Genomic DNA, 17880 nt, shown 5'->3' with positions numbered 1-17880 from the left:
TTGCTTTGTCAGCGTGTCATTACCATGGATAGAGCCACAGAGTGCTTGAGCTCTAAGGCTATGTTTACAGAGTGCCTGAGGCACCATGTTAGTGACACGAAACACACTCTCCGGCTGCAATGTGATAGCAGACTGAAACACCCCCACACAAGGCCGCGAAAGAGCGCTGCAGTTTTATAAACAAGTCATTGACTTGGCATGCTCAGGTACAATATTGATTGTAGTGCATTAACATAGACAAACAATGTAGACTCTGTGGAAACAGTTTTTTTAGAGTTAGAGTGTTGCATCCTAATGATGAAAGCAGTAGATAAAAGCAGTTCACATGAGTGTTTATACGCTGTACTAGTCAGCATTTAACTCTGTAATCCCCTCCAAAGCAGTTAAAGAACCTAGAACATAGCCCAGGTCTGTGTTAAGAGAATTACAACAAACACTACGGGTGTGCAGATATGTCTCACCCACAGCTTGATTATGGCAAAAAAAAAAAAAAAAACTAATTATTTTGGGCAATATTAAGATCACAATTATTGAAAATAATAATTAATTGACTGTGGAACACGCCATAACGCTAAAACCATCTGCCTAATATTATGTCGGTCATTCTTTTGCAGACAAAACAGCTGATATATCAAGGCATGAACTCCACAAAACCTATAAATATTTGCTGCGGTGTCCTGCACCAAAGCTTATATAAAGTGTTTACTAGTTTAAATCCCTGATCACTAACAGAGCTTATCAGGCGCATATCTTTTGCTAGAAAAAAATGTGATGAAATATGTTATTTCTTAATGTCTTTGAGAGCTGGATGGAAAGGTGGTTGCAGGATCAAGAGGCTTAAATTGATGACTGCGCCATGATGCTGCTCTTCGTCAACCTACTTGAAACCTGTTTTCAAACAGCTGAAATAAATTTACCTTTCTTGTTGACCAGACTCTCTATTTCTGCCATCTTTTCACAAGCCGGGCCAAAGATTCCATTAGATAACGTTTTTATTTTACAGTACTAGTAAAACACTTTGCTAAGCAAAATAATCGCTGTTGATTTGGTCTTTTGGCTCTTCTTCAGTGGTAATCAAACTGCCCCTTGTATGACAGGATGCTAATAGGTTTTCCCCGCAAGTAAACTATCTTACTGTGTAGAATCTTAAATAAAAACATGTCACTGAGTTTGGACTTTTAGGGTGGGGTGAGAGCACATTGTTGAAAAGCAAATGGATGTGCTGGACACAAAACAATAATGTTGCTATGGAACAAAATGATGCACAATCATTTATTTGTAAAATCCAATTAAGTGCACAGCCCTCCATGTCCTGAGGCCACTGCTGTACTCAATGTACTGTACACTTATGGCTCAGTGGCCACCTCCAACTATACCACCATTTTTAAGTTTTTTTTTGGCAGTATTGTTGTTGAGAACTGGTGGCAGGAGAACAACCTCCTCCTAAGCATCAGCAAGATCAAGGAGCTGATAGTGGACTTCAACATAAAGAAGGAGAAAGACTACTCCCAAACAGTCAAAGGGATCACAATGGGGAGACTGGATGGTTTCCAGGCCCTTGGTATTCATGCCATGCAGGACCTGTCATGGTCCTGTCCTGTTAACAATCATAAGGTAACTGCACTGCTCTCTAAAGTGCTATGACAATTTTGCACCTGCACCTTCAAGAACATTTTGGCAGGAAGCATCTCAGACCAGTTTGGGAAACAGAACCAAGCAGGAATGATGGACACTCTAAGGGTAGTGAGATCAACTGAGTGCACTAACCACACTGAACTCCCTGACCAGCAGTCTATCTGGCTAAAAAGCTAGTAATTCTGATAGAAAGGGAAGAAAAGGTATTAATACTGTATGTCACATATGTACTTATAAACATATATTGTGGTCCTAAAGCAGTGAGAGTTGAAAACATTATTCAAGGAACTCCAGTGGCAGCTTGGTGGTGCTGGAGCTTGAACCCAGCTTTTTTTTTTTTTTTTTTTTAAGAGAGAGAGAGAGAGGTCAATCTGAGCTTTAGTGCTTTGAGCCTCCACTGCCCAGGGACCAAGACCAGAGAGACCAGAAAGCAAAGGAACTCAACCATTCAAAAGTAGAGTTTATTGGAACACCCACCTCACCCACATTCCTGTTAATTTATCTGTATTAAAATATAAAATATTTAAATATAGTCCATATTGTTGGTGCCATTTTGCTTTAATATTCTTTAAATTTTCTATTTTTTCTTTCCTACTTGTATGCAAAATTCTGGTTTAAGTACATTTTATTTTTTGTCAGATAAAGCAATTCACTATTTGTTATACTGTACACTGTATAGTGCAAATATGAATTTGACACCAAACAGCAGTACAGTTTATTAGATGCATTAGAGCTCTCTGTAGCGATGTCCTTGATGTTCAGTCAGAGATGCTGGCTGTTTACATGCAAAGATTATCAAAGATGTTTATGGAATCATTCCAAATGCAGAATCAAAATGGAATCTTTATGTTGTTATTTTGGCTGCTACCGTCAATGAGTCACCACATAGCTTTAAATATTAAACTGGATTCCCTTCCTGATGCAACAGTTCTATTTTCTCCAGTCTTGGGACCGGCACTGCATCCAGTGGCCCACCAAGGCCCTCTCATGAATGTGTTATTTATATATGTCTTAAAATTGGATGCTCTGTAAAATCTATAAAATCTCCATTTATACTTGATTATTCAGTCCAAAGTTGTGTTCATGTGGAAATCAGTCAGCACATTTAGCTTTTTAATCACAATGATTGTGTTGTTGAGCTCAAAATTATTTTTGTCTACACAGGTTTATTGCACAAGGAGTGCAAGGTGTCAAAAATACATGCTCAGAATGCAAATATAGATTTTACTTGAGGAGGCAATCAAACAGAAAGGTTAACATGGCTATTATTCTTCAGTTTAATCCATTATTTAAAGGATTATTCAACCTGCTTGTCTACAATGGAATTTTGTTTGGAATGGTCACAATGGCTTGAATCCATTGCTTTTGTCGTGTATACGTGAACGTTTTTTTTTCTGATTGAGCATGCAGTGAGATTGTTAAAGGATTATTAGGCTGCATGTAAGCATCTATTGATGGAAAAAAAGCGGCCAGCTTTATTGGAATAGATATAATTTATTTGAATGAACGCTGTCTATATAGTGTTTGGTTTAAAATAAACAGAGCATTAGAATCTGTATTGGAGATGTTGTTAATTTGCTGGGATGTGACTAGTGCTGGTCGTCACTCGAGACCCTGTCCCTAGACAACCTGGTCACATTCACACATATATACACACACACACCGCCTATCAGTGGCAGTATGATTAAGGGGAGCAACTCCTTGCATGAGCTGTAGAAATGTCAAGAATACTCATGATAGGACAGCACACAAAGGGAGATAGGCTTGGGACAGAGAGAGGCTTTATAGTATGCTAATCATGCCATTCTGTTCCAACAGTCTGGACAAGCCCCCTTGTTGATGTTCCTCAGAATGAAACGAAAGCTTGGAATATTAAAAGATGTACTACCTGTTTGTTTTTCTTTGTCTTTTTTTCTTCTTTTATTGCCCTGTTTTCCTTTCTTTTTTTCTGTTTCTCTCACTTCTTTAATCACTTTACTTCTGTTCACTCCTGGGAGCTCATGGGAATGTGGTAGTTTATCTCTCCAGTTAGTGAATGACAACAACCAGCATTTGGGTTGAAATTCATCCAGCAAAACGGATTTGAATTGTAAATGACTTTTCACATCAAACTGAATCTGAAGTGCTTAGCGTGACTGTTGAATTTGTTGGGAGGTATTGCTAAAATGAGAACACTCTGCTTGACTGATCATGGTAGGGATGTCGTATAGACTATACCATCGTCTCTTTAATTCGCAGTGAATCGTTCAATCCTCTGGGTTAGTGTGCGTCCTAGATTTTTTGCGTTCGGATTTGTTCCCACATTTTCACACACGGTGTAAGACTTCACAGATCTGTGGACATGCAATGCCCCTATATCGATTATGTGGTTTGTGAAATGTATTACAAACACTTAGGCAGTATGCTTTATCCTTTTACCATCTTAATTTTTTACACTTATTTTCTGAAGGTCTCGTTTCATCACGTCAGTTATTGCGGAGGAAAATCAAATATATTGGGCTCCATATCAGGGTTTGGGAGAGGATTTTATAAATTCCAAGCCAAGTCTTCAAATCAATGATATGACTAAGAATTAATAACTTACTTAAAAAGAAGCAGACTTTTAAACATACTTAAATTAATGAGTCTCTTGGGAATGATCTGTCAAATACAAAAAGTGAAATGAAAAGTCTCTTTTAAGCAACCCTGCAAGAAATGGGATAAATTGATGCTTATTGCGTGATTAATTGATTATGATATGTTATACAGTTTCAGATATACTGGTGTTAAAACCTTTGTCCTTTTCATAATGTGCAAGTGAATTAAAATAAGAATAAGAATTAAAACTAAATACATACATACATATATACATACATACACACACATACATACATACATACATACATACATACATACAGTACATACATAAATGGTGCAACGAGTTTATCAGGGAATATACCTGCATAGTGAAAGTCAAAAACTCCCCTATGGGTTTTACAGAACAAACTTAAAGGCATATAAAAGGCAAAATCTGGCTGTCAACAAGATTTATATGAAGGGGAATGTATTCAACTTCTCTCTCTCTCTCTCTCTCTCTCTCTCTCTCTGTCTCTTTCTTTCCCTCCCCTTACACACACACACACACACACACACACACACACACACACACACACACACACACACACACACACACCATAACTGCAGGACATAGAGAGACATAATAGCAGGTGGAACTGCTTCTTTCAGACTGTATTCCATTTCTGGCCATGTTCCCTTCAGTACCATGGCATGTATTACAGAATAAATGTTAAGGCCCAGTGCTCAGAGACATTGTTAGAAATGTTCTTTTTGCCCCCATTGCATAATTTAACTTTATGTTTTATGCAAATATAAGGGGACTGCTTGATGATCCCTCTAATGACATGTAATGAAAGTTTTTTTGTGAAATGTGCTGTATGTTTGTCATTTACTGGCAATAGTTCAGTGCTTTAGATGAGTCATTTTAATACACTATTTCCACATCCGTATTAAGATCTGGTTTGTTCGTTTTACAAAAATATATGTGTGGGCTTTGTGACTATGCACGCGTGACTGTCATCATCTCCTTTACAACTTGCTTTAGTTTGTTCTCTGTCATGAAAGAAGCGCTGTATTTATGACGAGTTTTGAAAGCAGATGGGGAAAAAAGATGGTTCTTCATGCTGGCTGTGAGCAGGGAAATCATTTGCTTGATTCTCTGTGTAATTCGTAGCAGAGGAGCGACTTGTTTGATGTTGGGGGGGGGGATGTCATATTTAGGCTCTACTCTTTTATTCATGTTTTTTATGCAAGCAAATCTATCGATTTGTTTTTTTTTTACCTTATCTGACTGTGAGGGAAGTCGAGCATGGTGGCAAATCAATTGCTTGCACAGCATGCATTTGCTTCATTCCACTAGCCAGTGACTTATCCATGTGTTTAAACAGGAAGTTTTCATGCAGACATTTTTCATTCTTTTTGTTCGTTATATACGTCAATGATCTGTGCAGTTGTTTTCACATGCTGTCATTTTTAAGGTTAGGACCTTTATGTGTCTAACAGGTTTTAGACAACATTTAATTTGGACATCTGTCATAGAAACAGACTATTGCTGGTAGCAGGCATGGTATATTAAAAAGAGATTTTAAGCTACTCTTATGGGAATTATTAGACGGTGCAATCTTAAAATCATGCTCACTGTGTTAAACATCCTAAGCCAGGGTGTCTTAGGTAATAAGACACATTACACTTAGTCCAGTGTCAAGTGGATTGACCATTTATATGCATGTCTCTTTTTCATTGATTTACATTTGTCTTAGGGCTGTGTTTACACTACCATGTCAAGTGCCTTAAATTTTTTACCCTAGGATGACAGATTTTTTTAGGGCTGCCTGAACGCACAAAGCTTATTATTTTTTTTTTAAGATCAGATCTGTCACTTGTATGTAGCTCTAGATCGGATACATATCCTACAGTATATGTGATCATGTAACTAAATGAAAATAGTCGGAATTCATGCATATTCAACCAACAGTTGACATCTTCCAGAGAAAACACCCAAGTTATTTAGCATTTTATAGGGGATAGAGGGCTGCGGATATAGTCGGCTGTGTTGTGAAACATGAAACGTTAGGTTGATGCAGCGCATAGTAAGGGGTAGGGAAAGCCTGATGGAAACAGAGTTAATTACCTTAATGACCGTGAACAGCCCAAAGAACCTGGGAAACAATTTGTGGGACATTGTGTGGGAGGTTGTTTTGTGGGGATGTCTTGGGTGGACAACATTACCATCTGACCCACTCTGTACCTTGGGGCTGCCAAGCACTGTCACGGTCAGTTTGCCGTTTGAAGGTGATGATGGTAAGTAGGTGACGGGTCCTGGCCTGGGACCAAACCCTCACTTCCTCTTCCTGGGATGGAAACAGTGGTGCCTGAGAGAGGCCTGTGGAAGAGGTCAGTAGTGAGTTGTGCGCATACTTAATCCAGGGTAGTGTTCTGCTCTAAGTAGCCACATCTCGTGACGGCATGCACCTTAGTGCCTTTCTTCAGTTCCTGGGTCAGTATCAATTCAGCTGCTTCCTTGGCTGATGGGAGCCTTGGCAAGGGAACAAAATGGGCAGACTTTAAGAAACGATCTACTATGGTCAGAATGTTGCCATTAGACCGGTGACGAAATCCAGGGCGATATAAGACCAAGGTCGGTGAGGAGCTAGAAGAGGGTTTAGAAAACCAGCAAGGGGTTTGTTGATTGACGTGTCCTAATGCAAGTATCACAGGCTGCCACGAACCCCTGAACATCACTCTTCATAGATGGCCATCAGAACCGTTGCTGGGGAAGGGATAGGCTGCAGGCTCACCCCCGGTGACAGACAGGTTGAGAGCTATGTCCCAATTCCAACACTTAAGGTCAGACAAACACTGGGACAAAGAGGAGGGCGAAGGGGACGTTGCTCTGACCTGGTTCCTCATTGAGAGCCCTTTTCACCTGCGTTTCGATACCCAGGAGTGTGGCTGCCACGAGGCAATTAGGAGGCAGGATTGTCTGGGCCGGCCTTGGTTCTTGGGGGTGAAGAACTGTCAAGATAGGGTGTCAGGTTTTTTATTTCTGGAGCCAGGATGATACAAGAGCGTAAAGTGGAAGCGGGAAAAAAATAGACAACCGTTGAGTCTCTTGGCTGACCTGTGGTACTCTAGCTTCTTACTGTATAGTCAGTCCAGACTAAGAACGAAGAAGCAGTTCCCTCCAACCAGTGTCTCTACTCCTTTAGAGCTTTACCGCCAACAGCTCTCGATCTCCTGTGTCATATTCCCTCTCTGCCGTGGAGAAGTGACAGGAGAAGAAGGAGCATGGGTGTAACTTGCTATCCTTGGGTGATGTCTGAGACAAGACAGCCCTGACCCATGACTCAGAGGTGTCCACCGCCACCACGAACTGAAGGGAAGGGTCTGGATTCATTAGGATGGGTGCAGAAGTTAACTTGTGCTTCAGGTCAGTAAACGTACCCTCAGCCTAATTGCTTCAGAAAAAAGATACCTTTGTGGAGGTTAGGGGAGCTGCCACGAAACTATGATTCCTGACAAAGCGTCTGTAAAAGTTAGCGAACACCAAGAATTGTTGGAGGTCTCGTCTTGAGGTGGAAGTGGGCCAGTCTGTGACGCCAGTTAATTTCGATGGCTCAATCTGTAGGCTGGAAGGAGCAATAATAAAACCAAGAAATGACATGGAGTCTTGGTAAAATTTACATTTCTCTGTCTTGACATAAAGCTTGTTTTCAAGGAGTCTCTGCAAGACCTGTCAGACATGCACCCTGTGCTCCTCCAGGGAACAGGAAAAGACTAAAATGCCATCCAGATAGACAAATACAGAAATGTTCAGGAAGTCTTTTAGGATGTCATTGACCAGGGCTTGAAACACAACAAGAGCATTGGTCGCCCAGAAGGGAATCACTAGTTTGATTCATACACATTTACATTCCATACAAACTTAAATAATTCTTTTGATAGAGCTGCTTTGCAACAATGACATTTAGCCCCTGGTAGTCGATGCAGGGACAAAGAGACTTATCCTTCTTGACCACAAAAAAGAAATCAGCTCCCGCAGGGGAGGAGGAAGGTCAGATGATCCCTGCAGCCAGTGACTCAGTGATGTATTTGTTCATAGCCTCCCTCTCTGGAGCAGAAAGGGAGTACAAACGTCCTCTCAGGGGGGTAGTACCGGGGAGGGGGTCGATGGAGCAGTTGTTGGGACTGTGGGGTGGCAGAGAAATGGTGCATGCCTTACTGAAAACTTGCCAGAGGTCGCTGTACTCAAGTGGGAGGTTGAGCAGATCAGAGACTTCTTCCTCAGCAACAGGGGGCAGTGAATGGGCTCTAGCATTGTGAAGGCACAAAGACAGACAGTTGGAGCTCCAATCGAGAATGGCATTCTTCGCCCAATCAATGTTGGGGTTATGTCTGACCAGCCATGGAGTCCTAAGGATGACAGGAGCGTCAAAGCCCTCCATGATGAAAAAGGAGATGGTCTACACGTGGTTACCTGTGATTCTTACAGTGACTAGGGGTGTGCGATAAGTAATGGGTGGTTGGGGAACCACTGTCAAGGGCCTGGACAGACAGGGAGTTGTCTAGGGGCGGAAAAAGGATTCCCTTTTGGTCGGTCGGTCTGGTTCTTTCCAGGTGTTGAGTGTGTTCCCCACGTTCTTGACGGCCTCATCTAACTCATCCTTAATGGCACAATCATTCTATCCACAAGAGGCCGCCAGAGTGCGGAACTCAATTCCATAATCATAAGCTGATCGTGTTTCCTGACGGAGTCTTAGCATCTGCCCTGCTGCCTCTTGGTCTAAAAGTGAGCTGTCAAAGTTTCTTTTCATCTTATTAATAAAAGTCTTTTAATTAGTGCAGCAGGGATCATCGGCGGTTCAAAGCGCTGTTCCCCACTCACGTGCTCTTTCAGAGAGGAGGGTGATAACATAAGCTATCTTGGAACGTTCTGTGGGAAATGTTAGGGCTTGCAATTCAAGAGACAGTGAGCATTGGAAGAGAAAAGATCGGCAGCTGCCAGGTTCTCTGCTGTAGGGCTGAGGGGGTGGCAGACGAGGTTCCCTGATAGAAGGAGGCGGAACTTGAACCATAGATTATGGGAATCTCTCCTTGGTGTCACCAAGGAGGGAGCCCTGTCCCTCCAAGGTGGTCCTAAGTTGTCCTAGATCCTCTGGGTATAGGGGTAAGGAGATGAGTGATGCAAAGCGTGTGCAGTGTGCAAAGCGCAGAGTGAGTGCGGCTGTATGGGGAGATCAAAGCTGCAGCACGTGTGCAGTGTCCAACGTGCAGAGTGAGCGCGGCTGTGTGGGGAGATCAAAGTTGCAGCTGTGCGAGTGGGTCAGAGCAGCAGAGCGTGTGCTTAATCCTCTGCGTAGGTTGAGAAAAAGCAACCGTGTAAGAAGACCGGGGTGGGGACCAAATTTAAATGCTGGTGATTCAGAGACATGCACCTGTGATCAGAGTTGCAGGAATCCTGGGGGTTAGAGCAAAGTCGAAGTCAGAAACGGAAGCAAAAGATCAAAGCCGGGTAATCAGTTAAAAGTATAGAATACAAAGTATTCTCTGCAAGAACTAGACAGGAAAACACAGAGCTTGGACCACGTAATAATTTGGCAAAAAGTGGGTGACTTATAAAAGGGAAGTGATAATTGCCGGTGTGCCCGAGTCCGTGAATGAGGCGGCAAAAAACAGAAGCCGTGGAATGGAGTGTGAAAAAGAGTCGTGATAATCATGGCTTGGCTCGAGCCGTGGGCGTGACCTGATGTACCGTTACACAGTAAGCTTTTGACCAACATGGCCAGGCTCCTGTGGGTCTGGAACTCAGGGGCAAAAAGCTGGTTATGATAAATTCACGATCAAACCAATATATGGAGCAAAAAAAATTACTAGGAACTATTAAAATGGAAAGCTCAACAGTTAAAATCAATGTTCAGAGCACGATCCGTGCACGGAATGTGATCCCCCGCGATGATACAGTTTCCGCCCCATAAACGACCCCATGCGCTTTCTAAAAAGATGCTGACAATGCTGTATAATCCCACCAGATGGAGCATCGACTGGTTCAGTTAACTGCAGTGTCCAAGCAGCCTTTAACTATGTTTAATATATAACATAATTTACGTCAACATAGTTATAGATGATGTCATAAATAGATGATGTGGTAAAAAAGAGAAAAAAAATAGATTAATAAAACAGATTTAAATCAACCAATACACAACCCATAATGCTTATGCTATTTTTAATTAATTAATTAATTAATTAATTAAACTACTCATTGCAATATTTTTAAGACATCCTTAATAATCGCTAAAGACACGGTAACATCTGTAACTTATCTATACCGATCGTTGTAGGTACGGAATACAAACACGGGCTATGTACAGTATTTTACATTACGGTGTATTTGATCTATTTCAGTTTAATACACTGGTAGATGATATTTTGATATATTAAGTAAAGCTTAAAATGTAACTTTTGCTTGGGTTTGTTTTCGTTATATTTCTGATGTTTTTGCTGATGTTTTTTTCACTGATAGTCAAAATATGGCATAACAAATTAATTAATGATGCACAATATCTGGAATAAATATCTGTCCATATGGATCAATATTTCTTCGGCCATTTAACCATACATAACATTCCCCCATCAAAGATCTGATGGGTCATTAATCATTTATCACAACTGTGAATAGGTGCGGCAGCAGAGACAGATGAAATCCCCATAAACATTTACATTGAAAACAATACTAAAAGAACTAAACAGTTCCAAAGGGTTAGCGCCTGTTATCGCAGGACTGTATTTTTCACTGCTTACTGTATATATATACTGCTTATATTTTCGCCATAGTTTTATTTGGTTTTATGTGATTTCATGTGTTATTTGTGTGTGTGTGTGTGTGTGTGTGTGTGTATGTGTGTGCAAGAGAGAGTAAGAGAGTGCGTGCGCGAAAGAGGGCTTATATTGTGATTTGTCCAAGATTACTAAAGCCTGGCATACTACTAATAAAAAAATATTTCAGTGTAACCCATGGGTCTCAATCACAAAATCAGTTAACGCTGTAAACTGATGACACAACAAATTATATACTCTGAAAAGTTCATTCGAACATTTAAAAATATATACAAAAAACATAACTATTATTACCATAACTATTACTATTATACCTATTATTGTTATTGTCAATGTCAAGTTGCTCAATCTTTCGTTAATTTTACTTCTGACTCGAAACCAATATGGCTTATTAAAGATGCACTGTTTAATTAGACATGGCTGTTTTGTAATGTTCAGCAAAATAAACACTGTCTACGGGTCAAATATTTTGTGAATGTCTCAAAGTCATGATGTAATAGAGACAAGTCTCTTCAGATCCTTCTGCACTAATGTTATTGTGGTGTGAATTATTAACGTATTGATGTATTTCACTTGCAGACAAAATAGACTATGTGTCTGTTTAGTATTTCTTTTAAACAGCTGTGTTCATAGGTTTAATCAGCTATTTACAAGACAACGTTGAAGCACTAACAGCTAAAGTGCCATCTGTGTGTGTGTGTGTGTGTGTGTGCGTGTGTCTGCTCCTGCATTCGTCAGGTTTGTCTGAGCCGGCTTTAACACAAACACATTTGCGCGCCGACAGGACGAAATAACCCATCTTAGCACCATCTAACAGTCAGTAATAAGGGGAAGTTAGTACATTCTCCACTGAGATTTCTCACATTCCACTCCTCCTAAGTTTGTGTTTTAATGAAGTTCTTAAAAAATTAAGAAAAAAAATATTTTGGGTCACTTAAGCACAAAATAGCACAGACGCAAATAAGTAAGTGTTTAATTGTTGTTGTCGTTTTCTCAAACATGATTTTTCCGACTTGCCGTTTATAAAGCTTTAGACAGACTGAATTTAAGAATGCACCCCTAGCAACCTAAAAGACAAACACACACCGAAGAGCGAAGCGGAGATGCGCATTCACACCTCTGACCGTCTTTTGTCTTGTAAATGAGGTATCCTCATTCACCTTCCAATCCCCCAGCGCACATACTCTTTGTCTGTACTTTACACTGTTGCTATGTTTGTTAGGGCACGTGGTTATACAGAGTACTTTAATGTATGAATACTTTAGTGTAAGTGAACTTACTTCCTGGTTTGCTTTATTTTAAATATTGCTTATTACCTTATTTAGCAAAATAAACAATGTTATAATTGTGTAAATTATTAACGTATTGATGTCTTTTAATTAAGAACAAAAACAGACCCTGCGCTTGTGTTTAGGACTGCTGAACAGCTGTGTTCATAGGTTTAATCAACGATTTACAAGACAACAGTTAAAGCATTTGTGGATGGAGAGGTGCCTGTGTGCGCTCCTGCATTTCTCCGTTGGCTTTAACACAAACACATTTGCGCACAGACAAGTCTAAAGAACCCCCCCCCCTCCCCCCAAAAAAAACAAAAACAAAACAAAACAACAAAAAAAAACAGAGCAATTAGCGCCATTTCATAGCCAGTATTCTTCATTGAGGTTTCTCACCTTCCACTCCTTCTGAGTTTGTCTTTGCTCTTTTGATGGAGTTCTAAAACCCCAAAATTTATTTATACCAAGAGAAAATGATTATGGGTCACATAATCACAAACACAAACTAGCACACATACATATGATCAAGTGTTTAACTGTTGTTTTCATGTGTTTCTATGACCAGTACCAATATTAATAATAATAATAATTATTATTATTATTATAAGCCCAACTTTTTGACTAATTAAAACAACATCGTCTTCCATTTTTTGCCCATTGAAGTTGTTGGTTTAAGTAAATGTTTTATTTTTGCTTAAAGGTCATTAAAATACTGGGATAACACCAGCTGCTTATCAGTCTCTATCTGGTTCTTTTATATTAAAATATAAAATATATATATAAAACTATCAAACATGGAACATTTTAAGTCTTTGTTTCCCACAAAGTATTGTATCAAAAGTTTTTGCAATTCTATGTTCAGAATATACAGTAGACCTGACCAAACATCATTCTTAAGCTGTTGCACTGTGACCTCATCCCTACTACAGCTTCCTTAACAGCTGGTTCAGGCTCCTCCAGTAGCTCCAAAAGGCCAACCGTCACCCGTCTGACCCCATCTTCTCTGCTTAAAGAGAACAGGAGAATTTATTGAAAACAAAGATAAATAAACTTTAGCTACTTGTAATAAAAATAAAAGATATTAGTAAACCTACACCACAGAGTGTAAAAAAAAATACTGTTTGGGGGAATTCAGAAATGTAAATAGACTCCCTGTGCTAATGTTAACCAGTGAACTTTGTTAGCGTTAGCCTGTGTCTGCATTAAATTAATCAAGAATTTACTTAATCCGCTTTTTATACAAATAAATTAGGCGATATAACACTCGTATATGAGCATTAGTTCATCTCTGAAGCCAAACTATAACTTACCGAGTATTGAAGCCCCCCCCCCACACACACACACCTCCCCTCCCCACACACAAGCGCGCACACACACACACACCTCCCCCCACTCCTTAACTGAGAAACACTTCAGTGTTTTTATCCATCTTGTTAACTAAGCGATCGTGCTATCGTGCAAAGTCACGGCCAAAGTGGGAAAATATAAACCCGGTTATACGTGTTTAGCTCGCTAGCTCCTGTACATCTATCCTCAGCCTGTGTCCCTCATGAACTGCATCACATTATATTCTAGTCACAGAAATAACCTGCAGATTAACTCTTAACCAAAGAATAAATAAATGCTGAATTTATCCAGACAACACGCGGTCAGATTCTAAAGGTATTTTTATAGAGCACAAACACTCTTCATCCGGTAGTGCAGCTTTTGTAATAGGGACATTAATAGTATTTTTGACGTTTTTGGAATCTTTTTGAGGAAAAGAGGAGTGACATTGTGAGTTTGTGGCACTGACAATAAGCTGTAATGTTAACTCCAGACATGGTAAACAGATCATTAAGTTATCTAAAGTCACATCTGACCGCTGCTGTTGCTGCCAGTGATTTTTAAAATGGCCGATAAAAAAATAAACTGGGAAATAAACTGTAAACTACCCCAAACAAATTTTATAAAATAAAACACCACTTACTGTGAATAGTCCATTAAGCCGCCAAATTCATCTCTGTACTGAAGTGTAATAGTGTCAGTTTGGCTGGGGAGGAATGGGTTGTTAAAATCATGTGATTGCAACTCAGCGCAGCTAAATTGCTGGCTTGTGTTAACATGTTCTTGAGAACAAAGCACCATCTAGTGGTGGAACCAGGTAAATGCATTAATAGGGCTTGAATGGGCGTGTTTACTGTTAAATCTCGACACGCCTTTCTGGCCGAAATAAGAGGGGGGATTATACTGTACATATTTCATGTGGCTCCCTCTGAAGGTGTGAAGCTAAAGAGCAGACTCTTACTTTCAGCCCCTCCCGTCTTCCCCTTTTCATATTACACAGTATACCTGTACTTCACACAAACACACACACACATACACAGACACTAATGGAAAGACTGTTTTGTCGGAAAATTTAACGAGGAACGTTGCTAGTGACACTTGTGAGCGCATACTAACAGAACCACTGCTGTTAAGTAAAAAAAACAAACAAATAAACCTGCATTTTACCTTTGAAAAGTATCGCAACAGAGCAGTGTTCCTGTGAAGAGCAGAGTGTGTGTGTGTTTGTGAAGCAAATAGGGGGTGCTTCACACACACACACACACACACACACACACACACACACTAAAGGCGAGAGAGAGAGAGAGTGTGTAAACCGGCACAGTGTCAAAATATGTGCACGCACACACATAACGCACAAACATAACGAGAGGCTGAGGGATAAAATGGATTTTTAAACCCGCTAATGAGACTTTCTTTTGCTTTACATGCGCAGACACACGTGTGTTATAAGAAACAGTACATGCGAGCTGTACACAGCGCTTACAAATACAAAATAAAAGATGTTTTACACACACACACATGGTCACAGTGTTATGGTAAACAGTACACGTGTGCATGGATGTTGATTATACGGTACCAGTAAGAGACGCACACTAAGACTTAGCAGGAGAGAGGATTACCCATAATTCTGCAGCACAAGAGAGAGAAAAACTGTGGCCACGTGATCACGTGACGCTCAGGGTTAAAACAAGAAGTGCAATGCGTGATACATGATACTCGGTACTCGTAAACCAAGACTTGCTCGTTTTTCCAGACAAAATTTATTAAAAATCTTTGGTCGTCTTGCGGAACACTCCCAAACCACGTTACTCGCAGTCTGAGGTTTCACTCTATATGTATGGACCAGATTTTTGCAGTCAGACAATAAAGATATTCTCAAGTCACCTGGTTTGATTCTGAACTTATTCATATAAAGTGTGCTTGTTCTCCATGTGTCCATGTACCGGTACTGTAGCTTTCATTTGGATCTTTTAGTTTCTTCCCAACTCCCAAATGAATACCAAAGAAGTCTACACAGCCCTGGTAAAAAGGTTTTTGTCATGTTAAAAGGTTAAACCAAGATAGATGGTATCAGATCTTCACCCAGAGATTCAAACAGATATCAGACACATTGTTTTTTCTTTAATCCTGAGTTTAATGACAGATGTGAATCCATGCTTCATAACTGTAATAGGTAATATGTAACAATATTTTTATAATAGCTGAAGCTTGCAAGCCCAGAATTCAATGAGCCAGCTTTGATGCAGTATTCCAGTATAGTGTTGCCTAGATAATAACAATAATAAAAAAAAATCTTTGTGTTTCAAAAAAGTGCTCCATTTACTGTAAGTCTGGTATAATGACCGTATCTGCCTTCTCTGGTGTGAACATGTTTTATTTCTCTGTTCTTATTAGATATAAATAATGATTTTTCATAACTTTAAACTAATTCTTTTGTTTTTCTTTTTCTGAAGCTGGCGACCTGGGACCCTGTCCATGGACTAAATGGGACGTTGTCAGACCGGAAACTAGAGAACAACATGCGCGGGGTGGTGCTACGTGTTGTTACAGTCCTGGTAAGAGCTCATTTTAATATTTTCTCTAGGATTCTTTTTTGGTTTCAAATGTGATATAAGATTCACTACATAAAGCTCTGTTTCTATTGTCAGCAGACTTCAAAGCATGAGTTTTGGATGGGGATTAAATGTAGTTCCTCCTAAATAAATTTGTTGCGGTTGTCTCCTGTCCAATGTTGTAGTGCAGAGTCTTGTCCATCCTAGTCCATGACGCCTCTAGTAAATTTATTTAAAAGGAGGTTGGTGGGATTTGAGGACAAGTAAGCGCTGGCTATATATTGAGATTTCAGTTCCTCAATATTGCCTCCAGCACAGATTTAAGTGAGTGCCTAGAGTTTGTTAAAGATTTAGTTGTCTGAATTCTTCATATCCCTGCTTTGAAGTCAGTCTAAAAAGAAAGAGATGCTGCTTTTCGTTCATGCCTCATTCTTTCTCTACCCTTTTTATGAAAGTTTTGCTGAAATATTATAATATGCTGCAGAGTGAGAAATATGCACAAAAACAGTGTACATTTGTCCCAAAATGATGACTCCTCCCGTTCTTATTGATTTAAATAAATGAATAGGGTAACATTGAAAGAAGGTAGTTAGTGTATTAGTTAGCTTACTGAAAACTTAATTAGCTAGTCTCTAAAGTTATCAACAAATATTTTGCTGACAACTTGTAGTGTTATAATAGAATAGAATAGAATAGAATAGAATGTGCTTCATTTAAATAAATCATTATTATTTAAGGATAATCCCATGATAAATATTGCAAATCCATTTTTGTATAGAAAAAGGTAAAAGTTTAAAAGAAGAGGGGTGCACGTTGTGATTAATATTCATGTCTTAATAATATTAATAATAATGTAAATACTAGGGCTGGACAATTCTTGCTAAAATGTTAATGATGTTTCTTTTCCATGGGCACTGAGATCACGATTCTGTTACACAAGTCTCAATATCAGTGGATATAAAAAGTCTACACACCTCTGTTAAAATGGCAGATTTTTGTTAAGTAAAAGGTACACTTTTTTTCTTTCTTTAATGTGACCGATACACTGCACATCTCATATAATAAAATATAAAAAACATATTGTAGCGTTTTTCACTGCTACGAAGGAACTTGGAGAGACGAGTGAGCTTCCTTGCTGCCCAATGCAAATGGCTAGGAGTAGTTTCGAGAATGTTCTGATTCACGGTGTTCGAGGAGTGTTCGATGTCGCAACCACCCACGCGCTCTTCAACCCGCTCGCAGTACCGACAACGCTCTTTGTTGCACGGCCGGCGGGATAAAGCATCGGCGTTAGCATGCAGTTTTCCCGCTCAGTGCTGAACGGTAAAATTATAATCCTGCAACCGCTCGAGCCAGCGCACCAACTGCCCCTCGGGCTCTTTAAAACTAGGCAGCCACACCAGCGAAGCGTGATCGGTCCGCAGCAAGAAGGAGCGTACATCGCGTGCGTCCGTGTCGAGGATGAACATACAAGATGAATCAGGATATTCAAGAAACGGGCGACGTGATCAGAGCTTCCCGTAACCGAGTGAAAGCACGTGCGTGCACCCTGTCCCAGCGAAACGTCTGATTCTTTCTCGTGAGCCCGTTGCAGCAGACTGGCGATTGTGGCAAAATCCTTCACAAACCGGCGATAGTAAGAGGCTAACCCGAGGAAGGTGCATAGCTGCGACACATTTATCGGTTCAGGCCAATTCTGT

At 40.0% G+C, this 17880-nt stretch overlaps 1 protein-coding gene across 4 annotated transcripts in view; it reads left to right on the top strand.

The window, feature by feature from the left end:
* Positions 1–17880, top strand: part of grid2 (glutamate receptor, ionotropic, delta 2) — a 547500-nt gene that overhangs the window by 389475 nt on the left and 140145 nt on the right. For all 4 annotated transcript variants that reach the window (XM_053504059.1, XM_053504056.1, XM_053504058.1 and 1 more), the window contains exon 9: positions 16082–16183. In XM_053504059.1, the coding sequence (XP_053360034.1) occupies positions 16082–16183 (102 nt within the window). The remainder of the gene's footprint in view (positions 1–16081; positions 16184–17880) is intronic.

Source organism: Clarias gariepinus, chromosome 9 (assembly GCF_024256425.1).
Source record: "Clarias gariepinus isolate MV-2021 ecotype Netherlands chromosome 9, CGAR_prim_01v2, whole genome shotgun sequence".
Classification (NCBI taxonomy): domain Eukaryota; kingdom Metazoa; phylum Chordata; class Actinopteri; order Siluriformes; family Clariidae; genus Clarias; species Clarias gariepinus.
Note: the sequence above shows the minus strand (reverse complement) of the source record. Positions and strands in the feature narration are given on the sequence as shown.